Below are 24,586 nucleotides of genomic sequence, written 5' to 3' on the forward strand. Positions count from 1 at the left end.
GGACTTTCAGCCCTGTAAATGGTTTGAGACTGGGTCCCTCTTATCTACGTTATGCTATCATACAGTGTGCATTTTTAGTTTATGAGGACTCCTGCTGTTCAAAGTGTTCCACTGATCACATTTTCTGTCACAGCCCATTTCCTTTCATTTCATTTCATCCGCTCTAAGTAAAGAGATTAATATAGAGCACGTCTTTCATCCTTCTGTCTAAGTGATCACAGATAAAACAGCATGAGTCATTTTATTATTTTCAGTGTTTATAGCATGCAGTTTAGTCTATTTCTCAGAAACTCTGAAAAAGTATGAACAATTTTGTTATTAAAACGGTATATTTTTAACACAAATACTGAACATTTATTAACAATAAATTACATCATTTGAATGCATTCTTTTATACTGTGTGTGTGTGTGTGCGCGCAAGTTAATAACGGTGTCATACCCATTATAACATGGTAACTGTATAACTGCAGTCATGTCAGCAACTGATTTTAGAGCAAAGTCCAACACTACATAGCTGTGAGATTTCAGGAAGTGAAACGGGGAAAAATCACTGTTGAAAAGCAGGTAAAAAAAACAATTTAAAAACAATTTATTTGCTTTGTTGTTCTTTTATTTTTGCCCTTCATTGTTAATCTTTATCTCTCTTGTCTCTGCGTTTCTCTCTCGCTTGCATTTGACTTCATCTTCTTGTTGTTCCTCTGCTTTATTTGCACTTTATCTTCCTGCCCCTGATCATTGTAGTCACAGAACAAATAAATAACGAATCATTATGATTGAAATCACATTTTTTCTTCCTTCAGAATCTTTGAACGTGGTCTTAACCAAGTATGTTTAGTGCATGCATGTGTATACAGTAACACCTGTAGACAGTATGAGTATTGCTGAAAATGTGTTAATACATAGTGTTTCTGACTCATGTCAAAAACTGTTCAGTTCAGTACAATTCACAGTTTTCTGTTGTGTTTTATTATTTATTAAGATTAAAAGACTGAAACACCCCATATTCAGATGATTTCTTATGGGACTAAAATTAAAGTCTTCCTCAATGAACACATCCATCCAAGGGTGATTAGGGATGAAGGACCAGAGCACCTCCAAAACTGTGACTCTTGTGGGGTGTTCACAGTCTGCAGTGGTCAGTATCTACCAAAACTGGGCCAAACAAGGAAAGACTGTGACCCAGTGACAGGATCATGCAAAGGCTGGCCCATGTGGTCCAATCCAACAGACGAGTTGCTGTAGCTCAAATTGCCAAAAATCGTGATCCTGGTTCTGGTATAAAGGTGTCAGAATGCACAGAGCGTCGTAGAGTATAGGGCTGCAGTCAGGGCGCCCATGCTGACCCCGTCCACTGCTGAAAGCACCAATAGTGAACATGAGAGCATCAGAACTGGACCATGGAGCATTGGAACAAGGTTACCTGGCCTTCATTTGGATGGTTGGATTTGTTTGCAGCACTTACCTAAAGAAGGCAACCCAGCGTAGGCAGTGTGATGCTTTGGGCAATGTTCGGATGGGAAACTTTGGGTCCTGCCATCCATGTGGATGTTACTTTGACACGTACCATCTACACGCTTTCATGGAAACAGTACGCCCTCATGGCCGTGGCCACTATCACAAAGCAAAAATGGTTGAGGAATAGTTTGAGGAGCACTGTGTATTGACTTGGGCTCATCTGTCTGTCTGTCAATCATCTGTGGGATGTGCTGGTCAAACAAGAACAATTCATGGAGGCCCCACCTTGTATAACTTACAAGACTTCAAGGATCTGTTGCTTACATCTTGGTGCCAGATACCACAGCACACCTTCAATGGTCCATACCTCAACCGTTTAGGCCTGTTGTGGTAGCATAAGGGGAACCAACAGAAAATTAGACAGGTAGTCATACTGTTACATCAGAATATTTAAAAAGAAGGTGGGTGGGTGTGGGACAGCTCTGTGAACATACTGGGGACTATGCCAATTCTAGAGAATCATCTAGAATCATCTATACTTGAAGATGCCATTGCTGCCAAAAGTTGTTTTTAACTATAAGGTCTGTACTATATATAACAAATGGAATATTTTAATCTTTATTATGAACAAACTGATAAAGGACTACAAAATCTATTTGGCTCTGATTGTTGTGGATAGATTGATCAGAGAAAATGAACTGAATTCATTTTTAAAAAGTTTGAAGCATATAAAAAAAGAGTCTAAAGACATTCAGATCTCACTGCATGCATGTGTGTACACCTGTACTTGTATTTTAGGGATGGACACCAGCTTTCTGGTGCTGTGCATGATGCTGGCAGCAGATGTGACAACAGCTTCTGCTACAGCAAATGTAAGAGTTTTACTGCATTTATTCTTTTTTTGTATTCACTAAAGATTGTATACAGATTGTATACACTGTAATATTGTGAAAAAAATGTTTATTTTTACTATTATACTTTTTCTTATCTTATCTTTAAGGCATGCTTAAAGAAAACAGAAATCTGCTACTATAGATGCTGGTTGATATAACAGACTAATAGTTTTGCTCTGCAGTCCATGCACCTAGATTACTTACACACCACCTAGTGGTCAGATGTAGAAATGCATGGCATAAAAATGAGTCAGTCATGTTTCCTGCTGATTTTATGACCCCGAATAATGGTCTTGGTCACTTTTTTTTTTTAAAATCCAGTACTTTTGTTTGTTACTTGCCTTCTTCTAATTTTTTTGGCATTTTACATTCATGTGATCATTTTACAAGCTGTTTTGATCTTTTATCCATCATTATATGCAGTTACTTTATTTATCTAATGACATATTTGTTTATGTGCGCTCTAGCCGAGCATCATAGAGACCCTCATTCTGGCCACTTTCCAGCGTCCCTGGCTCTGGGGTCTCTATGTCTTTGTTGTTGGACTCCCCATCGTTCTCTTCATAAGCTTCATGTGGCCAGACAAGGTACATTATACTTAAGAGTGGTTTGGTCTTCCAGAGAAACACGACAGCTCCAAAAAAAAAAACCAACAAATCTTTAACTGTGTGGTGTGCTTGCTTACAGAGGTTTGGTCCCCCTGATCAACCATATTACTATAAGAAGAGTGATGAGGATCAATCAGATGACCTTGAGCTCTCACCACCAAGGAAATCGATAGAAAAAGGTAATTTATAATTATTACATGAATGCAACAGAAGTAGTGTATTTCTACAACATGAAATTTAAGATATGCAATGACGAAATAAGTAAAGCATTATCTGAGCTGTTAGGCAAAGATCTTGTGACATTAATTACAGTGTTTGGAAATAGCTAGCTTATAGTTTCTTATAATTCATTCAACAGCCCTTTAAGTTCCTTTACTTACCACACACACACACACACACACACACACACACACACACACACACACACACACACACACACACACGGCTCAACCAACCAACGGCAGGCTAAACATGAGGACACAGATGACGCGCAACAATGAACACAAGATACACTTCTGTACCATTTGCTCCTTTTATTCCACATGCAACTGTCCAATATACAAATCAGCGCCTGGGAACTAACTATTACACAAATGCACAGACTGCACAAACAAATAACTGCAACTCACCAATAACTGCACTAACTACTATGCCAAATTACAACTTGGTCTATGGCATCAAATTAGTGCACAAATATACAAAACCATCAAGTTCCAGTTAAAATACATCAAAATAATTCAAACTGCGCTCAAGCTGCGGTCAACAGAAAGTTCTGCCTCATGCTCACCCTACCTTTCTGCTCATCAACATCAGGTGCTGTGAACAGGTGAGTGCAACCACATTTATTATCTACCACACCCATGAGACACGCCCCACACCCGTGCACCAATACAGTGAGTCCATTTAAACCAACCCACATAGTCAAAAAGGAACAACTCATATGGCTCCTACAATATATATATATATATATACAGTGGGGCAAAAAAGTATTTAGTCAGCCACCGATTGTGCAAGTTCCCCCACTTAAAATGATGACAGAGGTCAGTAATTTGCACCAGAGGTACACTTCAACTGTGAGAGACAGAATGTGAAAAAAAAATCCATGAATTCACATGGTAGGATTTGTAAAGAATTTATTCGTAAATCAGGGTGGAAAATAAGTATTTGGTCAATAACAAAAATACAACTCAATACTTTGTAACATAACCTTTGTTGGCAATAACAGAGGTCAAACGTTTACTATAGGTCTTTACCAGGTTTGCACACACAGTAGCTGGTATTTTGGCCCATTCCTCCATGCAGATCTTCTCAAGAGCAGTGATGTTTTGGGGCTGTCGCCGAGCAACACGGACTTTCAACTCCCGCCACAGATTTTCTATGGGGTTGAGGTCTGGAGACTGGCTAGGCCACTCCAGGACTTTCAAATGCTTCTTACGGAGCCACTCCTTTGTTGCCCGGGCGGTGTGTTTTGGATCATTGTCATGTTGGAAGACCCAGCCTCGTTTCATCTTCAAAGTTTTCACTGATGGAAGGAGGTTTTGGCTCAAAATCTCACGATACTTGGCCCCATTCATTCTGTCCTTAACACGGATCAGTCGTCCTGTCCCCTTGGCAGAAAAACAGCCCCATAGCATGATGTTTCCACCCCCATGCTTCACAGTAGGTATGGTGTTCTTGGGATGCAACTCAGTATTCTTCTTCCTCCAAACACGACGAGTTGAGTTTATACCAAAAAGTTCTACTTTGGTTTCATCTGACCACATGACATTCTCCCAATCCTCTGCTGTATCATCCATGTGCTCTCTGGCAAACACGGATCAGTCGTCCTGTCCCCTTGGCAGAAAAACAGCCCCATAGCATGATGTTTCCACCCCCATGCTTCACAGTAGGTATGGTGTTCTTGGGATGCAACTCAGTATTCTTCTTCCTCCAAACACGACGAGTTGAGTTTATACCAAAAAGTTCTACTTTGGTTTCATCTGACCACATGACATTCTCCCAATCCTCTGCTGTATCATCCATGTGCTCTCTGGCAAACTTCAGACGGGCCTGGACATGCACTGGCTTCAGCAGCGGAACACGTCTGGCACTGCGGGATTTGATTCCCTGCCGTTGTAGTGTGTTACTGATGGTGACCTTTGTTACTTTGGTCCCAGCTCTCTGCAGGTCATTCACCAGGTCCCCCCGTGTGGTTCTGGGATCTTTGCTCACCGTTCTCATGATCATTTTGACCCCACGGGATGAGATCTTGCGTGGAGCCCCAGATCGAGGGAGATTATCAGTGGTCTTGTATGTCTTCCATTTTCTGATGATTGCTCCCACAGTTGATTTTTTCACACCAAGCTGCTTGCCTATTGTAGATTCACTCTTCCCAGTCTGGTGCAGGTCTACAATTCTTTTCCTGGTGTCCTTCGAAAGCTCTTTGGTCTTGGCCATGGCGGAGTTTGGAGTCTGACTGGTTGAGGCTGTGGACAGGTGTCTTTTATACAGATGATGAGGTCAAACAGGTGCCATTCATACAGGTAACGAGTGGGGGACAGAAAAGCTTCTTACAGAAGACGTTACAGGTCTGTGAGAGCCAGGGATTTTCCTTGTTTGAGGTGACCAAATACTTATTTTCCACCCTGATTTACGAATAAATTCTTTACAAATCCTACCATGTGAATTCATGGATTTTTTTTTCACATTCTGTCTCTCACAGTTGAAGTGTACCTCTGGTGCAAATTACTGACCTCTGTCATCATTTTAAGTGGGGGAACTTGCACAATCGGTGGCTGACTAAATACTTTTTTGCCCCACTGTATATATATATATATATATATATATATATATATATATATATATATACAATTTCCTATTTGTTACTCTTTTTTATTGGAACCAGACAGTGATTATCTAATTTAGCTAGTTTATAACAATTTATAACAATTTATTTATTTTTTTGACAAAGTCTAAGTAGCATTGTTACTAAACCTGCGGCAGGCCATGGGAACTGTTGATGAAACTTTTCGTCTGCTTCTGTATGTGTATCTAGATTCATGCACCAGAGCAAGAACCTCAGAACAGGAAACCCAACAAACTCACAAGAACCTGCTGAGAAGAAAGGCTAAGGAATGAATGGCATCCCCTTACTTAGGCAAACTAAAAAAAAATGAACATAACCAATGTATTCGTATTTAGAGGCCGAAACCAACAGTTAACTGGACATAACATATGCCATGTGTTGGGAAATGACACATTACTGCAGTAACTAAGTACTTCTATATATCAGTTCCTCTCGCCTGCTGTGTACATAACTGGTTCCACCAAAAAATATACCTGTTTTTGAAGCTATGAACTTGAGTCATAAAAACTAATAAAAATTTAAGATCACACGAGAGGATTTTTTTAAATGTTCATCTTCTACAGTCTTTGCTTGATTCCTGTTTTGGCTGTTACAATTGAACTGTACACTGGCATTAGTGGAAATAATTGCGTTCTTGCTAGAAAATAAGTGAGAATAAATGTCAGTCTGTCCATTAGCCAGTTTAGCTTAGCACAAAGGCTAACTTCTCTATCCAAATGCTGCAACATTTTCTAAGAAACATATTTAAGATTACTACCTGTTATGAAGTTTACTTTTACTTGTGAGTAAAAAATGAGAACATCTGTTTGTCACAACAGCTGTACAGGTTCTCACTTGATATCGTGCACACATTGCTTGAGAGTTGCTTGTGATACAGCCACCAGTAATGAGGGAAAAATCTATTCTCCATTTAGAAGCTGAGTGTTTCTTTGCTGTCACTAGGTGAAATTAGATGCAAGAGTGTGCTACATCCAAGGCCTATTTATGATTGCCTTGGCCACTAGCTGATTGCTGTGGTTGCCTGTAGTTTGCATGGAAGATACAAACTCTTCTGCAAACACTTGCAAACGACTATTTGAGTAGAAACATTATAGGATAAACTGGAAATGGTGAACATTCACCCTCAAAGTAAAAGTTGCACATCATTGCTATAGCAACACATTTCAAAAAGTGTAATGTTTTCATTGAAGGCTAATGTTCTCCTCTTCTGGTTTTGTGTTTTATTACCACCTGGAGTGTAGTTGGACACTTTTTACAGATGAGCTGGTGTGTTCTCTGTAAAGTACAGGCGACCGCGGCAATCTGCAAGCAACCAAAGCAAAAAAAAGGTTTTTTTTGCCAACTGGTCAGGCAATACACATTTTTCTGTAGCAACCAGTGGTTGCCAAGCAGTCAGTGACCAGTCTCTAGGACTGCGTGACTGGGCTTTACCAGTCAACTTTCACAGCGACTACCAGCAACTTTTAGCAATCACTTGCTATTCTGTGATTTGTTCCCATCCCTGTGTGACTGGTGATTTATTAAGTTGATCCTACATTTTCAAAAATAGTGGACAAATTAACATCACATGGTTAGTTGTCACATGACCACTCACACTAAACTAAGCTAACCTGCTACTCCAGCTATATATTTAGTATACAGATGTGAGAGCGGTGGCAAGTACCTTGTTTAACTTTACTGAAGAAAAAGGCATATTTACACAATGTATGCCTGCTGTGACAGCCAACACTACTATATACTATATACTATTACATCCTCCTACAGCATCACGGTCTAAAGCTGTCATTGTTTGGTTATTAAAGCTTTCAACCAACAGAAAACTTGCCTCTTCTTCCCTTGAAATGAAATCACTAAAAGCCACTTAATACAGTCGAGTCTCTTTGTAATCCTTTGAGATAAAATATCTTCTGCTCTTCCTGCTCCTGTTAGAGTTGACCTTCAGTGGCATTTAGCTGCTGGCAACATCTATTTAAAATGGCACAACACTCGCTCATCAACAAAATGACTACTTGACTCTTTAATGACACTGACAAAGAATGCAATACAGATCAGTGATAAGTGGTGGATGGATCTGCAGACTATCATCAAATGCACATTTTTGAAAAGGAATAACTTCAAATAACCTTCTGTTAAAATTGTTTGAAAAAGTCTGTTCTCTTATTTTATGGTGTTTTCCTGAAACCGTGGCTGGATTTTGGGAAGCGGACATCTGTTCTGGATATTTGCTGCATATTTCTTCACTGTAGAGAATCAGGTATTTGGTCAAGTTCTTCTTGTTCTTCTTGGCCACAATCGTGGTTTTGTTCCAGCTGAGGGGAAGATCCAAATAGCAGCATTTGCTCAGGGGCAAAAATCAAAGAGATAAAACCAAACTGGAAAAAGTGAAATACTTATTCATTTGCGACTTCTATCTTATTGTTCTTGTGATATCCAAACACGAAGAGGATGAGAGGCTCTCTGTTGCTGCTGCTCATACTGACAGCTTATATCCAGTCTCTGTGTGTAAGTACGTGGATCTGGCACGTTTCTTTTTACATAATTTACCAGGTAGGCTGATCATTTGAATTTAATTTTAAGTTGTATTTACTTCATTTTTTCCCTAAACCACAGCAAATGTCAAATGAAGTTATTCTGCCTAATGTATGATGTTAGCTGTGTGTCGTATTGACCAATTAACAATGTAATCTACCATTTAAGCATATTTTGACAAATGATGAAATCAACTTAGCTACGTAACTTTAATTATGTCTTTTTTACCTATTTTAAATTGCAGGACATATACAAACTCAGAACAGTTCATATTTAAATATTTATGAAGATTCATTGTAGGATCAGATGAAAGTTGTACCACTCAGGAGGCAGAGCGGTTACCTACCAAGTGGAAATTTGATAGCTTGATCACTGGCTCTTCTGGTCTGCACAGGCAAGATACTTAACCCCGAATTGCCCGAGTATGTGTCAATGGTAGGCAGTGAGTGTTTAGGCAGGCAATAAAGAGTGGAAGACTGCTGTATAAGTACCAGGCTATATTTCCCCAAATGATTCAGTTTGAATTGTACAGCCTGATCTTGAATTTAACATAAGAATAAAAGTAAGTATTAAACAATGGCACTTTATGTAACGTATCAGATTTAAAAATTATAGTTATTCAGCATGTCAAAACTGCAAATGCACATAAACATTAACTGGATATGAAGCTTGGAGCAGAGGGTTAAATGTTGATTTGACTGGAAGCTGATGCTTATTTTTTTATTAAAGAAAAGTTTTAGTGATGTGTTACAGGGTTGGATTCAGTTTTGTTGTATAATCTATGTTTCACTCTGTATATCAGCATAACATATGATACCTATCATATGTTATGTGTAGAGGAGGGAATGAGAATGATGATGATTCTTACAATTACAGCAGTACAATTATGTGTGTGTAGGCGTCAGACAGTTGCCGTGAGGAGGCGGCTCGTCTGCGGGAGCGGGAGAATCTTCTGAAGGGCCAACTTCAGAAACAAGAGCTCCTTCTGCACAGATTACAGCTCCTGAACCAGCCTCGCAACAACAAAGTCAGAGGTGACCAGAGCCAGGACAGACAGTATGCAGGTCAGGGCAACACCTTCAGGACTAGACTAAAAATATCTTCTTTGAAAATCTCCTGCCGCAGAATCACAAACCAGATAATGTGTTAAATACAAAATATGTGTCTACATATTTAAATTTGAGGGTGTATGCATCAGATTGCTCCCAGGTCTTCAGCGCTGGCCACAAATCCAGTGGTTTATACAGAATCAAAACCAATGACAGCCCTTCTCCAGTCCAAGTGTACTGTGATATGAGCGACGGAGGTGGTTGGACCATCATACAGAGACGGATCAGCGGAGCTCGGACATTTAACAGGTGTGTCTTACATCTAACAGCAAGGGTAAAAAAAATGTAATTATTTACATTTAAAAAAATTTCTATTTGCCTACAAGGTCATGGGAAGAGTACAAGAATGGTTTTGGGGACATGGATGCAGAATTTTGGCTCGGAAATGACAACCTGCATTACATCACCGAACAAGGTATTAGCAATGTACTATATTATTGTTATTGTTTAAAGGTGCAGTAACTGATAGCATATATTATCAAGTGGAACACAATAATGGCAGAACATTGCTCTCTGCTCTTGTTCACTACGCAATGACTTGTGGGTAAAAGTCAGTGTCCTCTGGCATCAGTGGAGTAGTTACAGGTTTTGGACATGTTTTGACGCAACAACGATAGTGTTATGGCCCCCACCATATTGTTATTATTAGTATTATGTTTTTATTTTATTTTATTTTTTTGAAGCCAGAAGCTATCAGCTAATGTTAGCAAGTTTGGTTACCATAATGAATTCATAAACTCTAAAACTGAAATAGTGCAACACACAAACACAAATATCTGCTAATTAGTGCTAAGTAAGCAACATTAACAAAATACTAGAATTTCACTCACCAAAACTGATGCACAGACTTCCTGTTGCAATATGCAAAAACGTAACAAACACAGTTGGGTGGTTCAGGTCAGTGAATACTATTAGAGGAGGTGAGGTGCTAGCTACAGCTACATCTGACCGTCACAGTTTAGTAACACTAAATTCCCATAAACCAAATACAGCCTGTTGAGGTGTGATTGGCCAATACTTGGACTATAGACAGACTACAAACATAAACCAGAAAGCTTTGAGTACAAAAACATTGAATGCATAAAATCACATGGTGCACAAAATAAGTTATTACTGCTTAAAAAACTGCTACAGATCCTTATTGTGTTTGCAGGGGTCAAGATTTTAAATTGCTTTTAATTCATTCTTGTTATGTTCATGTGTTTGTTCCAGGGAATTATACTCTGAGAATCAACTTGGAAGATTTCGATGGTAACCAGTGCTACGCTGAGTACAAGAACTTCAGAGTCGCGGATGAAAAGGTAACGATGCTAGGCGACCGCTAAACTAATAGATAGTAGACTTGACAGTCATTTAATGTGATTGTTTGTTGCTGGGGAAAATAATCTTGAATCTCATGCGTGTCTCTGATCAGTGGCGGTCCTAGCCTGTTTGGCGCCCCGGGCAAACACTCCCTCTGCCCCCCCCACCCCCCCACCACCACCACGCACACATAAAACATATATTAACATAAAAGTGTTGTCGGAACCATACTGAATTTCACCAAAAACACACACACACACACAGATACATATGAAAAGAGAGAGAGTATGCATTGTATGCAAACGGCTACCAAACAGCCATCATCATTCGTCATACAATGAGAACAGAACAAATCAACAATTGACAATGACTAATTAATATTAAAATCTGTAACATAACATATTGTTTGGAGTTTAGTCTGTTATTGTTACTATTTTTTTACATTATTTCCTTAGGGATTAATAAAGTATTCTGATTCTGATTGTTTCAGGATGGCCTGCCATTATCCAACAACCAGTGTTGGGGAGTAACGGAATACATGTACCACCGTTATGTATTTAAAATACAAAATATGAGTAACTGTATTCCGTTACAGGTACCGTTTAAAAAGGTGGTATTTAGAATACAGTTACTTTGTTGAAATAAATGGATTACATGGCGGTACTTTCCTGTTTCATATTGTGGCGGGTCAGGACTGTTTGGGTTTTGTTTGACAGCTACGTTAGTTCCAGGCGGCAGCGTTGCGGTTACCATGGTTACAGGGTGACGCTCTCGCTTTGCGTGTTTCCTCGGTGAGAGAGCGCCTTTTTGTTGTTGTTGTGCTAAGCTAATAGGCAGAATGCAGAATGTAGCTTCATGGGCAGTGTAGTCCGTGCTGCAGGGAGAATGGACCTGTGAGCGCGAGGAGGAAGAAAAAGGCGAGTGGAAAAGTACGAGCTGTCATCGAGCAAAAACGGGAGCTGGAAGCATGTAAATATAATAATAACCACTGCAGCCAAGAGAGCCAAGAAGAGTGCCTGATGAGCCCAGTTGTAAGTAAGCTATTAAAACTGGACTGTACGCTGTGTTCGTGTTTTCCTCCGAAACAATAAGTTCCGTTGGAGCAGCCTTTCAACACCTCTCTCTGTCTCTTGCAAGCAGAGTTGACCCACACAACAAAGTAAAGGCACTTTTCGGCTACGTGCCCAACACGGAACCGTATTAGTCAGAGGTCCCTTTACTACGGTTCGGAGCCACGGACCTTCAGTAATAGTAATAAATCACACAGCAATAGTACATTCACGTAGTTGTAAAATGCATGATAATATGTTAAGTAATCCAAAGTGTAATAGAGTGAATTTGTTGCCCACCAGTGGTAAAATACAGAGGTGCCTGTTACAGGGCTAGTTCTTGGTTGACCAATATCTAACAACAAAAGGGTAGTTTGTAGTGATGTGCGATACGACTGATTTCCTTTCCGATCCAATACCAAGTAAAATTCAGGGTGGTATCGACGATACTGAGCCGATACCGATACTTTGTACAAAATTATAGCGTCATAATGATTACAGGACATCAGACTACTTGTTCTTATCACGTAATAATGCAGAATTCATCATATAGAAATAAAAAACCTGAAGTTGTGCGCTATTTGAACACCTTGCCTACCTGCAGCACTAAAGGACTCTGTGAGAGATGTCTGTTTCACCCTAGCAGCACCTGTCCCTGTCCACTCCTCCTCTTCAGTTCGCCTCAACATACGCTCGTCATATTCTGTGATATGATTTACTGTTGCCACAACACCTCACTTTCTTGCCACATGTATCGCAAACCACGTCTCAGCTGTTTGTGGAGGTAAAATATGTCCGCACATAACTCCAATTACGCTCAGCCATTGTTGTGAGTGCGCACGCCAAGGAGCTGCGACACATTTATACAGCCGTATTTCGCACATGACTATGAACGGTGGAAGAGGATGTAGTTCCTTCTAATGTAGACAATCCGAATGAAATAGTTTCTTTCCACTGTGTTCCTGTTAATGATAAACTACAAATTTACCCTAAATTACTAAAATATCGATATTTTAATGTGAGAATCGATTCTAGAACATAAATCACTGGTATCGGAGGAATCGATATTTCAGTATCGATCCGCACATCACTAGTAGTTTGTGCACCGCTAAGAAACCAACAAGTTAGTGTGTGATGTCCTGCTGTTCAATAAAGCACCTATCCACGTCCTTCTGTCCTGATCTTTCAAAGAGCCTAACCCAGAATATCACAACTGGCGACGAGGATTCTAAAGATTTCCACAGCGTGACAGAGGCTGTAGAAGGGCTGTGCTCACATGTAAAGAAAAAGACAAAACAAGACGTTTTCTTCACGGCTGCAGCGGAACAGCTTTTGGTGAGCTAACATGGCGATGCATGTGGGTCGTGCTGAAGAGTATAATGAATCAAAGGAAGATTTTGAGTCATATTTGGAGTGGTTGGAGCAATGGATGTTGGCAAATGATGTCTCCGATGAGAAGAAAGTGTGCACATTTCTCTCTGTGATCGGAGCAGATACATACAGGCTGCTAAAGAATCTTGTGTCTCCGAAGGTACCGAGTACCATGGGATATGCAGCGCTGACTGCAGCGTTAAGTGCGCATTATAAGCCGACTCCAGTGGTGATAGCTGAGCATTTTCGTTTTCAGAAACGTAACCAGAAAGAAGGGGAGGCAGTTTCAGACTATGTTGTCGCCCTGAGACAGTTGTCAGCCACATGTGATTTTGGACAATATTTGGATGAGGCCCTGAGGGATCGTTTTGTTAGTGGGCTGCGTTCTGATGCTGTGCAGCGCAAGCTACTATCGGAAAAAGATCTTACATTTCCACGTGCATGTGAGATTGCTATATCCATGGAACTCGCTTCGAAAAATACGATGGAGTTTTCAGGACGCCAGGACCCTCACCACGTAAATGCCTTGACAAATGCTCCAAATTTTTTCAACAAAGGATGGAAAGGACAGAACAGGCAAGAGGGCAATAACAAGCCAAAGAACTGGAAGGGACCTAAAAAAGACACAGGAGTGAAGCAACCATGTTATCGTTGTGGTGGAAAGCATTCAGCACGTGAGTGCAAATTTAAGAGTGAAAAGTGTCATGTTTGTGCAAAAATAGGACACATTGCACGTGCTTGCAGGAATAAATAATTCAGTCAGCAAACTCAGTATTTGGAAACTGAGGATGAATGCTCAAGTAGGAATGATGAAGCTGAACTTTTTGGAGTTTATTCAATGTACTCCATCACCTCCAGTGAGAAGGGATACACAGTGGATGTTGTGCTTGGGAACAATAACACCACCATGCTGCTGGATACAGGATCAGCAGTGTCTGTAGTATCAGACAAGTATTATCAGATGCATCTCACTCATTTCCCTATAAAACCAGCCAGTGGGCTAAAGCTCAAGTCCTACTCAGGCCAACACATTGCTGTGCGTGGATATATTATGTTACCAGTACAGTATGGGACTCAAAACATCACCCTACCACTGATCGTTGTTCAGGGAGACAGACCAGCTCTGATTGGACGAAACTGGTTAAAGAAACTACAGCTGAACTGGAAACAGATTTTCACAGTACACAAGGTACTGGTGCAGAAAGAAGCAAAGCCAGGAGTACTAGAAGTGATTCAGCGCCATCAGGCAGTGTTTTCGGATGACCAAGGCTGCATAAAGGGATTTAAAGCTAGAATCCACACTAAACCAAACACTACACCAATTTTCTGTAAAGCTCACCCAGTTCCTTATGCACTAAAAGAAGCTGTGGAAAAGGAGCTGGACAGATTGGAAAAGGTGAAGGTTATTTCAAAGGTTGAGAAAAGTGAGTGGGCATCCCCTATTGTTACTGTGCCAAAAGCAGACAAAACAATTAGGATATGTGGTGACTACAAAGTCAGTGTCAACCAGTGTGTTGAAGAGGAAAGATATCCACTTCCTAATACTGAAGATTTGTTTGCTACTTTAGCTGGAGGAACATCCTTCAGTAAACTTGACCTTTCTCATGCCTATCAGCAGCTACAGTTAGATGAAGAATCAGAGAAGTATCTGGTCATCAACACACACAAAGGTCTCTATAAGTACAATCGCCTCAGCTATGGTGTTTCCAGTGCTCCGGCTCTTTTCCAGTCTGTGATGGATCAAATCCTTCAGGGGATGGAGCATGTGACCTGCTTTTTGGATGACATCCTCATCACTGCTTCATCTGAAAAAGAGCATTTGAAGAGGTTGGAGGAAGTACTCACACGTCTGGAGAAGCATGGTGTCAGAGTGAAGCTTTCCAAGTTCAACTTTCTTCAGAGAAGTGTGGAGTACCTGGGACATCGTATTGACAGGGATGGACTGCATCCTTTAGAGGAAAAGGTAGCAGCCATAACAAATGCACCAGAACCAACAAATGTCACTGAACTGAAGTCTTTTCTTGGTCTTCTAAATTACTACAGTCAATTTTTGGAAAATCCATCCACCATTCTTCAGCCTTTGCATAACCTGTTGAGAAAAGATGCTAAATGGATTTGGAATGTGGAATGTGCAAAAGCATTCAGGGATGCAAAAAGTCTACTGCTGCAGAACAAAGTGTTGGTGCACTACAGCACAACTCTGCCATTGAAGTTAGCCTGTGATGCGTCACCTTATGGATTGGGCGCAGTCATCTCTCATGTCATGGAAAATGGAGAGGAAGGGCCCGTGGCTTTCGCATCAAGAACATTAACTGAAGCTGAGCGAAAGTATGCCCAGATAGAAAAAGAGGCCCTTGCCATAATTTTTGGAGTAAAGAAATTCCATAATTATCTGTATGGAAGGAAATTCACCCTCATAACAGATCATAAGCCACTGCTGGCTGTACTAGGGCCAAAGTCAGCTGTCCCAACACTCGCTGCACTAAGAATGCAACGCTGGGCTCTTATTCTAATGGCATACAACTATGACATTGAATATAGAAGATCAGCTGAACATGCCAATGCAGATGCATTGTCACATCTACCTCGGAATACGCCAGACAACATTGCAGAGGAGGGAAGTATCTTCTATTTCTCACATGTGGAAGAGCTACCAATAGTAGCTAAAGACATTGAGAGAGCAACCATGAAGGATCCAATCCTCAGCAAGGTCTGGAGTTACACCATGAATGGGTGGCCGAGTTATATGCAAGACGAATCACTTAAGCCTTACTTTACACGCAGACACGAGCTGTCAGCAGAACAAGGATGTGTTCTTTGGGGACAACGGGTCATCATTCCACCAGTTTACCAACAGAAAGTGCTGGAATACCTGCATCATGAACATCCAGGTATCTGTCGTATGAAAGCACTTGCTCGCAGTTACCTGTGGTGGCCAGGCTGTGATGGTGATATACAAGAACTGGTTCAAAGCTGCTCAGTCTGTCAGGCTGTACAGAAGTCACCACCCGTTGCACCACTCCATCCGTGGAAGTGGCCTGAGAGAGTTTGGCAACGGATTCACATTGATTTCGCTGAAAAAGGCAAGCAGTACTTTTTAGTTGTCATTGACAGTCATTCAAAATGGTTGGAAGTGTTCCCTATGCCATCCATTACCTCACACAACACCATTGAGGTTTTGAGAGGGTTATTTGCTTCATATGGACTTCCAGAAGAGCTCGTTTCAGACAATGGACCTCAACTTGTGTCAAAGGAATTCAATCAGTTTCTGGAGTTAAATGGGATCAGACACACGGCTGTTCCTGCCTATCATCCTGCATCAAACGGGGCAGCAGAGAGGTCAGTACAAATCCTGAAACGATCCCTGATGAAAAATGTGCTGGAAGCAGATGGTAAGGCCACATTGCCACTCAGTCATCGTTTGGCAAACTTCCTTATCATGTATCGCAGTACACCGCACACTGTGACGGGTCGTACACCAGCAGAGTTGTTCCTGAAACGTCAGATCCGGACTCGCTTCAGCCTGCTGAAACCTGAACTAAGCAGACACATTGAACAGAAACAGTCTGAGCAGAAGCAACACCATGATTACAAAACCCAACCTGTTCGTGTTTTTTCGGAGGGAGACGCTGTGCGTATCCGAAACTTCGGGAGGGGGGAAACAAAATGGACTCAGGGAACAGTTCTGAAGAAAATGGGAAGTGTTACTTACCTGATACAAGAGGGACAGAGAACACGCACAATACATGTGGACCACCTGTTACCATGGAGACTGTTACGGATTCAAATATTGGGGATGGATACAGGAGGAAAACCCAAATAACCACACTGGTCCGGCCGGGTCAAGTCAAACGATGATTTAATGAACACACGCGTGGGAGATGGACACCATACAGCAGACAGCATCAGATCTCAAAATGGTGGAGCCTTGATCAAACTCTTATAGCCTCTAGTGGCCCCCACCTAATCATAAAAGCCTAAACATTCACATTCTTTCTCTCACACAGCGCCTAAGCTACGACCTTGGCTCCCTGTTTATCTGCTCCTGCTGAGATGGGGCAGTATGCTCTGTTCTCTTCTAATCAGACAAATAAGGCGATGACTTTCTGTGAACAATATTTTCTTATAACTCAGCAGTATAATGCATCACAAAACAATATCATTCATTCACAATAAATCAGCAGTCTAATGTAATGCAAATCAGTTTACCAAATGTAATAGTTATCACCTTCTTCTAATTCAGGAGAATAATGCAAACTAAAACTACATAATAATTCACAATCTTTAATTAGGGGTCTAACATGGCATAAAATAATATCATAATCCGACAATTCCCCCTGATGAGCTCTTTAGACTTAAAGAGCTCACTTACACCCTGCAATCCAGTGTTGCCGGGTTCATTTCTCCTTACTCCTCAGGCCCTTTGTCCCCCTGTTGGGTGAACCATATGTGAGATGACCTCTGTGTTTGCGCAGTTCAGATGCAAGAAAAACTTTTATTACAACAACAATAGTAGGTACAGATGATACTCTCATCACTCCCCAGTTCTCCCACAGCTTTATTTCGGTGCTACCTTATACCCTCCAAACGTACTCAGACTAGAACCTCTGTCCGAGGAGCTTTTAACCTTTATTTTATGGCTGTAGGCACCAGTGTCTTCCAGTCGGGTGATCCTCTGCTCTTGTTTCCTTCAACCTCAGGGGTTAGACAACCCTTCAGTCGTTGCACAGATCAGGGGATTATTCTGCCCCGATTTCAAACAATGATCTGTGTATTCTGGGAATCACAGCTGTGTTCCCCAGGAAAAGGAACAGAAAGGTGTTCTCCTTATGACCAACAGCCTCTCGAACGTCGTTGGTGTGGTGTTCCTGGATTTCCGTCAACCCCTTCATGATTATTGCTGTGTTTATGGGATCCATCCTTTTGAGGTGACTAACTGGAGCCCAAAATGCCATGACACTTGAACCCAGTTGATGTTTCCGCAGTCACCGTGTCTGTCTCTACTGCGAAGGATCCTCGTATATCTGTGACCTCGTCTGGTGTCTGTTCCTTTCTCTGTAAGAGACAGAAAACCAAAACACCTCTCTTCCTAGCTCTAACAATCTAATGTTGCTGTCTACTGATCTTTTGGTGATTCAGAATTTGTTTAAAATATTCAGAATGTCCCAAGGACTTATCCTAATTTAGTGTATGTGTGTGTAAGCGTGTTTGCATTTAGCCTGCTGCACTCAAGGCATTTCTTACACTTTATCAGTCCGGACTATCGCCGAACGAAGCTTATGACCTTCAAAAAACCGAGTGCCAACTCATTATAAGCACATTTGCAAGATATGTATAAAAATGATTAAAACCACTCATTCTAATAAAAGACATAAACAAATTAGCCATTTCTAATTCTAACATGTGTCCATTCAATGAAGCTAGAAAATTAAAAGAACAGGTTAGTGACCTCATATCTTAGAAAGTATCAGACTTTCTCCTATCCAGTGTCGTTGCTCCAGTCTTGTTATCCTGTGTTAGGGAATGAAATCAATTTAATTGTCATATTAGATCTGTTCAACTCCTGGCTCCGCCCAGAGCCTGCGTCTTCACAATTGTCTACAAACAAAACCTGTATTATTATGAACTTCACTTCAACATGAACTTGTTGACTACTTTTGACACCTGTAGATAGAAGATTAACATGGGGTTATAACAATCACTGTAATACAAATGTTAATATGTCAATAGCTTCAATAAATGTTCAATGCAATGCTTGTTATATGATTCTGATGTAACAATAATGCTGATGCTAAAATAACAGTAAAACACACCCTTTTTATCCCTTACTAACCACAGCAGGGGCATCTATGTTTTAATTCAGCCATGAATCCAGCTCACCTGGTTCATCACTGAGCCCCACCGGCACTGGCATTTGACAGGGTGGCACTGCATATTCTTCCTTTAATGTCACTATTTTCAATCTGTTAATTAGAGTGCTTAAACATGAAGTAGACTACGTCCACTACAAGTCAATACAACTGTGAATGTGGCCAATTATCAATCTATTACCAATCAATAACAAAAAATAGCTTTTATTTTATGCATGCTTTTAGTCAACCACTCACCCACAGGATCTCCAATCCCAGAAAATTCCTTCTCCTCATTTAATGAGTCTGTCCTCCTTCCATGCCCTGGTAACTGGTCCATCCAGAGCTGTATCATTATGAAATATACATACAACAAGCCAAACCACACCTTGGTCACACCAACCCTTTTCCGCCCTGAAGATGTCCAACGCCATCTTAGTCTGGACTGTCAAAGGTGACTTTAACACTGATTGTTCCGACAATCCATTTATAACATTTCCTGGTCAGATTAGCCAATCTCTACACACTGGAATAAACATAATCAACATGATCAACATTTTTCCTGCGTGTTTTTTCACCATCTTATTAATTCCAATGGTCCATCCTTATGTGGTTTGCTGCATTATGTTTATCTAGAACTCCACTCTGTCTCTAAATGTTTGAAGAATTTTTCATGTTTGGGGTCAAGTTTTAAGAATTTGACCATACGTGAAATTAATAATGTTATCACCCCCATCGGGGCTTACCTTTCCCACTTCTGATGATATTCCTCCCTATTCTTTGCAAGTACCCCTTTTGGTGGCGAGAAACTGTTGGTGTGGTCAAGTGGGCGCTGTAAAAACAAAAGCTCAGGACAGAACAGTTATCAGTCACGTACTTCATACAAAATTAGCATATATTGAATTTCATATTGATCCTCTGAGTGTAATGGTACATTTTAATTTGAATTTATCAAAGCTAAACACAATAATTTTTCTTTATTTTGCTCTTGTTCTTGTGCAGCACCACATCTCAGCACATGCCCCTGTCGGTTCTATCTTACTTTTCTAAATTATTGACTATTTCAATGGAGAACCTAAATGACGTGGACCAAGGTTTGTCATTACATATCTCTATTTTGAATGTGACAAGTCTATCATTCCCCTGTTATTCATAGGCATCAATAGAGTTTTTGTCTTTATCTATCAAAATTAATTGGCTTTTTACAGTGGCCTGCTATGGTTAATAATAACATGTTCAGTCTTGAGTGAAATCAAAGCTTCTCTTCACTTTAGCATTTTAACATTCCCAACAATATAATGTGATACATTAATCGAAACACAGCTAATAAAACACAATTTTCTTGATGGAAACATCAGTAACTCAAAATTAGCAACCAAAGGGTTAAGTCTGCAGTTCACACTCATGTGAAGCTACAGCCTCCCCCTTTAGTCTCTGTCCTCCTTCTACTCCTGCAAAAACAAAACAAAGCAAGACAAAACATCCACCCTTCTTTTACAGGCGGGGTGAATTGTTTGTGGACATTTACTAATCCTAAAGTCGGTACCGTTTTTGTCTCAGTGTCAAGTCAGTTAAAACTTTTAGTCGTCAGTCCATCACAGTCCAGTCACATGCATACATTCACACACATTCATACCAGATATTGCTGATAATGGAGTCTCACACGCAACCTATTCGAGGCTCCATCACCAGCAAGATGACGTCATCATTTTAAAGGAAAAACAGTTCCTTGTTTTTTTTTTTGGACTGGATTGACTCGCTGCAATCCTTTTAGGTTCAGGACTTCTCATATGATCAATGTCCCATATAAGTGAATTTCTCCAGAGCCCATTATAATCATGGAGAAAAATACTTTGCAACTGTTTTCAGTAAGAATATTTTATAGCGCTTTAAAGTTCGATCTCTCAGGCCTGGATTAAAGAGCTGATTTGTTAAATCAGGAACTCACAAAATACCAAAATATCACCACCGGTGGATCACTCCTCTCAGATGTTCTTATTTCAGTGCACTGTAACAAAAGCAAAAACAAACGTAACCAATAAAATACTCATATAATAACAAATACTGGGGCCCGTTGGAAACATGTCCAAACATAAAACCATCTTTCTCTCTCTTAGAGAAAGAAAACAATCCAAACCTCACTGATAAAATCAACCTAGTGTTAAGCAAAACCCAAAATCAACCAAAACTTCACCAGAAAGTTTTTCTCCGTCCCGGGACAATATTGTGTAGGAATACAGGTACCGTAACTTCTTTTGCACTGACAAAAACGTGTTTGACTTATTTGATTCAATACTGGACACCAGTTGCACACAAATGTTTTGCTTTGGTAGAAACTTAAACAACTGAGTTAAATCAACACAACCTTTTCATATTCAGTAAACCTGTGCATTTTGAGTTCATATTACACGATTAAGACATGTTCATATGTAGTAAGTTGAGCTCCTGGAATATTTTAATTCTTCACAATTCTGTCATTTTATTTCAACCCTATTCAATAACTTTTATCCAAATTCTACTTGGTCCCTTAAATACTACATGTTGTCTTCATATTGCCTACGGTTCAACAAAGTCTAAATCCTGGTTACCATAAAAATTGAATGGGTCTACAACAACTACCATCCTCCTATCTTTATCCTAATTGCACGAGGGCTGGGAAATAACTCTAAAGTGATAGGTTACGAGGCAGGGTGCACCCCGGACAGGTCACCAGTCTATCACCTAGAAACAAACAACCATTTACACTTACATTCACGGATAATTTAAAATCATCAATTAACCTAGCTCTAACAGCTGCATGACTTTTCACTGTGGCAGGAAACCAGAATACCCAGAGAGAAACCACTGCAAACTAACCAGACTGTGGACTTGCACCCAGGACCTTCTTACTGTGGAGCAACAGCACTCACCAGCATGCCAACAATATAGGAAATACAGGGAAGCTATGATTTCCTGTTGAATTTTGTACAGATCTTTAACGCCTGAGGCAATTGTGTTAAATACATGTGGGATGCTTACGTAAATCCAAGGGCTGGCCCCCTTTTCTTTTTTTCTCTTTCTTTTATTTATTTATTTATTTATTTCTTTAGTGTGTTCCTCCTTCCATTAACCCTTTAAAACCGGTTGGAGCAGGCACGCTCTGTTTTGCGTAACTATTTTTAAATCCCGGTAGCTCTGCAACCACGTGAGCTAGCGCAATAATTTTTTTTGCATATGAAACCGGAGGAGTTGTACTTACATCTTATGCCATCAGCTTGTGCTAGGTCACAGTTTCCTTCCACATATAGCTTTGCAAAAACTGCATAAAAAGCACTTGCAGCAACAAAAACATAATATTCCAGAAACACGCTTTGCAGATCCGATCAGCTGTTCATAACACTTCCTACGGTGGATTAGATGTCAGCGCGAACTATCGCATGTCCGCCATGACCTGCCCGAAACCGGAAGTGACGTCATTTTCGCGGAAATGTAGTTTTTTATCGTCCGGGCCTCAATGAGCCTATACTGGTGTTTTTTAAAGTTATGTTTGACTTTATGACTTTCTGTGTTGTTTCTGGGATGCTTAGGACTCATATTGCACTGCTGGAAATAGTTTATTTTGATGCATATGCTGCTTTTTTGCAAATTTGCATCATAATATTTATTTTCGTTTTTCCTGCAGTATATAAAAATTGGTGTATTTCAAAAATAAAACTATGAAGACACTCAAAATAAATTTCCTGTGGTGGGAAACTATTTTGTGCAACTTTTTTGTATTTACAGTTTTGAGGGATAAGCCTCTTAAATTTCTCTAACTAGAAATATATGTTAAAAAAACAAAAAGGATTTTCAATTTTTTTGTAGTTTATTGCACTTTTTTGCAATTTATGTAATTACTATGCACTTAATGCATACATATTATTAAAATCTAGGCTGTAATGGTTGTATTGATGTATAGCAACTTGAAATGCTCCCAAAAATGGCTCCACAGCATGTAAAAATATAATATAAGCTCTGGCGGACTTGGTTCTATGGTAGGTCTTAAAGGGTTAAATCTCAATCACAAAAATGTGGTGCTCCGAAATAAGGCTCACACCGTTAATTCATCATTTTCACTCTGTACCTCTGCTCCTTATCAGGCTGTGTGAAGCACAGTAAACAATTCAGTCGAGGCCTTGAGCCATAAACAGACATCACTCACAGACATTGTTTTCATAACCAAACTGCTTTAGACCCTGTCCCCTAAATCTACACAAATGCCCTCTGGGTGACATGAAATGCATTTAACCAATTAACAATCAATGGCTTCTTGTTGTTGTAACAAATTCTGTATTTGGACGTTTATGTGCAGCATTTTGCGTATCAGCATAGCATTTGTTAGTAAAGCATTCTTCATTGCATCAGCGTGTGTGTATCACTCTTCATTGCACAAACATGTATATGTGTGTGTGTGTGTGGATCACTTCTCAATGAATTGAATCAGCATTTCGATTTGTGTGCGTGTGTGTGTCATTTCTCAGTCAATCAACAAGTGCATATGTGTTCATATGTGTGTTTCTCTTGCTTCTGAGTCAGTGTATGTAAATGTGTGTTTGTGTGTGTTTTGCAGTGTTGGGACTAACGCGTTATTAAGTAACGCGTTACAGTAACTACGTTATTATTGTGGTAACGAGCACGGTAACTAGTTATTATGCCAAAATCAGGAACGCGTTAGTCGTTACTGGGATTTAGATAGGGTCGTTACTCGTTACTTCGTGTGGTGGCTATCGCGGAGCTTCCACAGATTCAGTAACATTAGCAAGTGGTGGAGGCAGCAGGTGGATGAGGGAAAGGGGACGCAGAAGGAAAAGAGACCCGAGGCGGCCGCCGGTCCAAGTGTGAACTGAACTTCAGGTAAGAAGTTATGACCTGCAGGCTATCTGAGTCAGATATAAACCAAGTTTAGGTGGAGTTTATTTTCGTTATTCTGACTTTTTCCGTACTGTGTACTAGCTAGCATGACGGAGTTTCTATACAGCTGGGTGGGTGCTATGAAGTTAATGATGTTGAACTTTATTTTGTTCATAAGTTATTAGAGTTGCCAACTGTCCCGTCTGGTATTCAGATAAAATATTACGCGTTTCTTATTGAGGTGAAAAAGAACAGTTTGTCCCGTAATTCAACCGCGGTAAAGTGAGCCGTCATTTGTGAGCCGCGATCAAGCCAGCCGCCTCTTATCCGCCGCATAAATTTCCTTGCGCTTTTACACCAGTCTTTACGGTAGCGCCTTTTCGCTTTATATCCCGATTGAGAGCCTAGACCCGCGCACGCGCGCACGCGCGCGCACACATTACGGTGGAACAGCCCAATACAGTCAATACAATTATGTCTATTACAAAAATTCATTAGAAATCATCCTTAGTAGTTGAGGTCCAACTTTCAACACATTCCTTCTCTGGGAAGCCTACTGTACCTGTGTGCCAAGTTTCATCCAGATTTACTGTAGAATTCCTCAGAAATTAAAGGAAACTTATATTCAATGCAATACAGTCAATACACTACAATTATGTCAAATTTCAAAAATTCATTAAAAATCATCCTTAGTAGTTGAGGTCCAA

At 40.3% G+C, this 24,586-nt stretch overlaps 2 protein-coding genes across 2 annotated transcripts in view; both read left to right on the forward strand.

The window, feature by feature from the left end:
• Window positions 1-400: 400 nt before the first annotated feature.
• Window positions 401-6,345, forward strand: LOC146524176 (calnexin-like). The gene is made up of 5 exons (XM_085132368.1): window positions 401-564; window positions 2,254-2,327; window positions 2,816-2,935; window positions 3,036-3,135; window positions 5,991-6,345. The coding sequence occupies exons 2-5, from the start codon at window positions 2,256-2,258 to the stop codon at window positions 6,071-6,073; spliced, it is 375 nt and encodes a 124-aa protein (XP_084988494.1). The 5' UTR covers window positions 401-564; window positions 2,254-2,255; the 3' UTR covers window positions 6,074-6,345.
• A 1,753-nt stretch (window positions 6,346-8,098) lies between these two features.
• Window positions 8,099-24,586, forward strand: part of fgl1 (fibrinogen-like 1) — a 33,268-nt gene continuing 16,780 nt past the window's right edge. Inside the window, exons 1-5 of the mRNA XM_085132331.1 lie at window positions 8,099-8,303; window positions 9,229-9,394; window positions 9,529-9,688; window positions 9,766-9,854; window positions 10,652-10,740. Of these exons, the coding sequence (XP_084988457.1) occupies window positions 8,247-8,303; window positions 9,229-9,394; window positions 9,529-9,688; window positions 9,766-9,854; window positions 10,652-10,740 (561 nt within the window). The 5' untranslated portion in view covers window positions 8,099-8,246. The remainder of the gene's footprint in view (window positions 8,304-9,228; window positions 9,395-9,528; window positions 9,689-9,765; window positions 9,855-10,651; window positions 10,741-24,586) is intronic.

The sequence above is a fragment of the Neolamprologus multifasciatus genome, chromosome 2, assembly GCF_963576455.1.
Source record: "Neolamprologus multifasciatus chromosome 2, fNeoMul1.2, whole genome shotgun sequence".
Taxonomy (NCBI): domain Eukaryota; kingdom Metazoa; phylum Chordata; class Actinopteri; order Cichliformes; family Cichlidae; genus Neolamprologus; species Neolamprologus multifasciatus.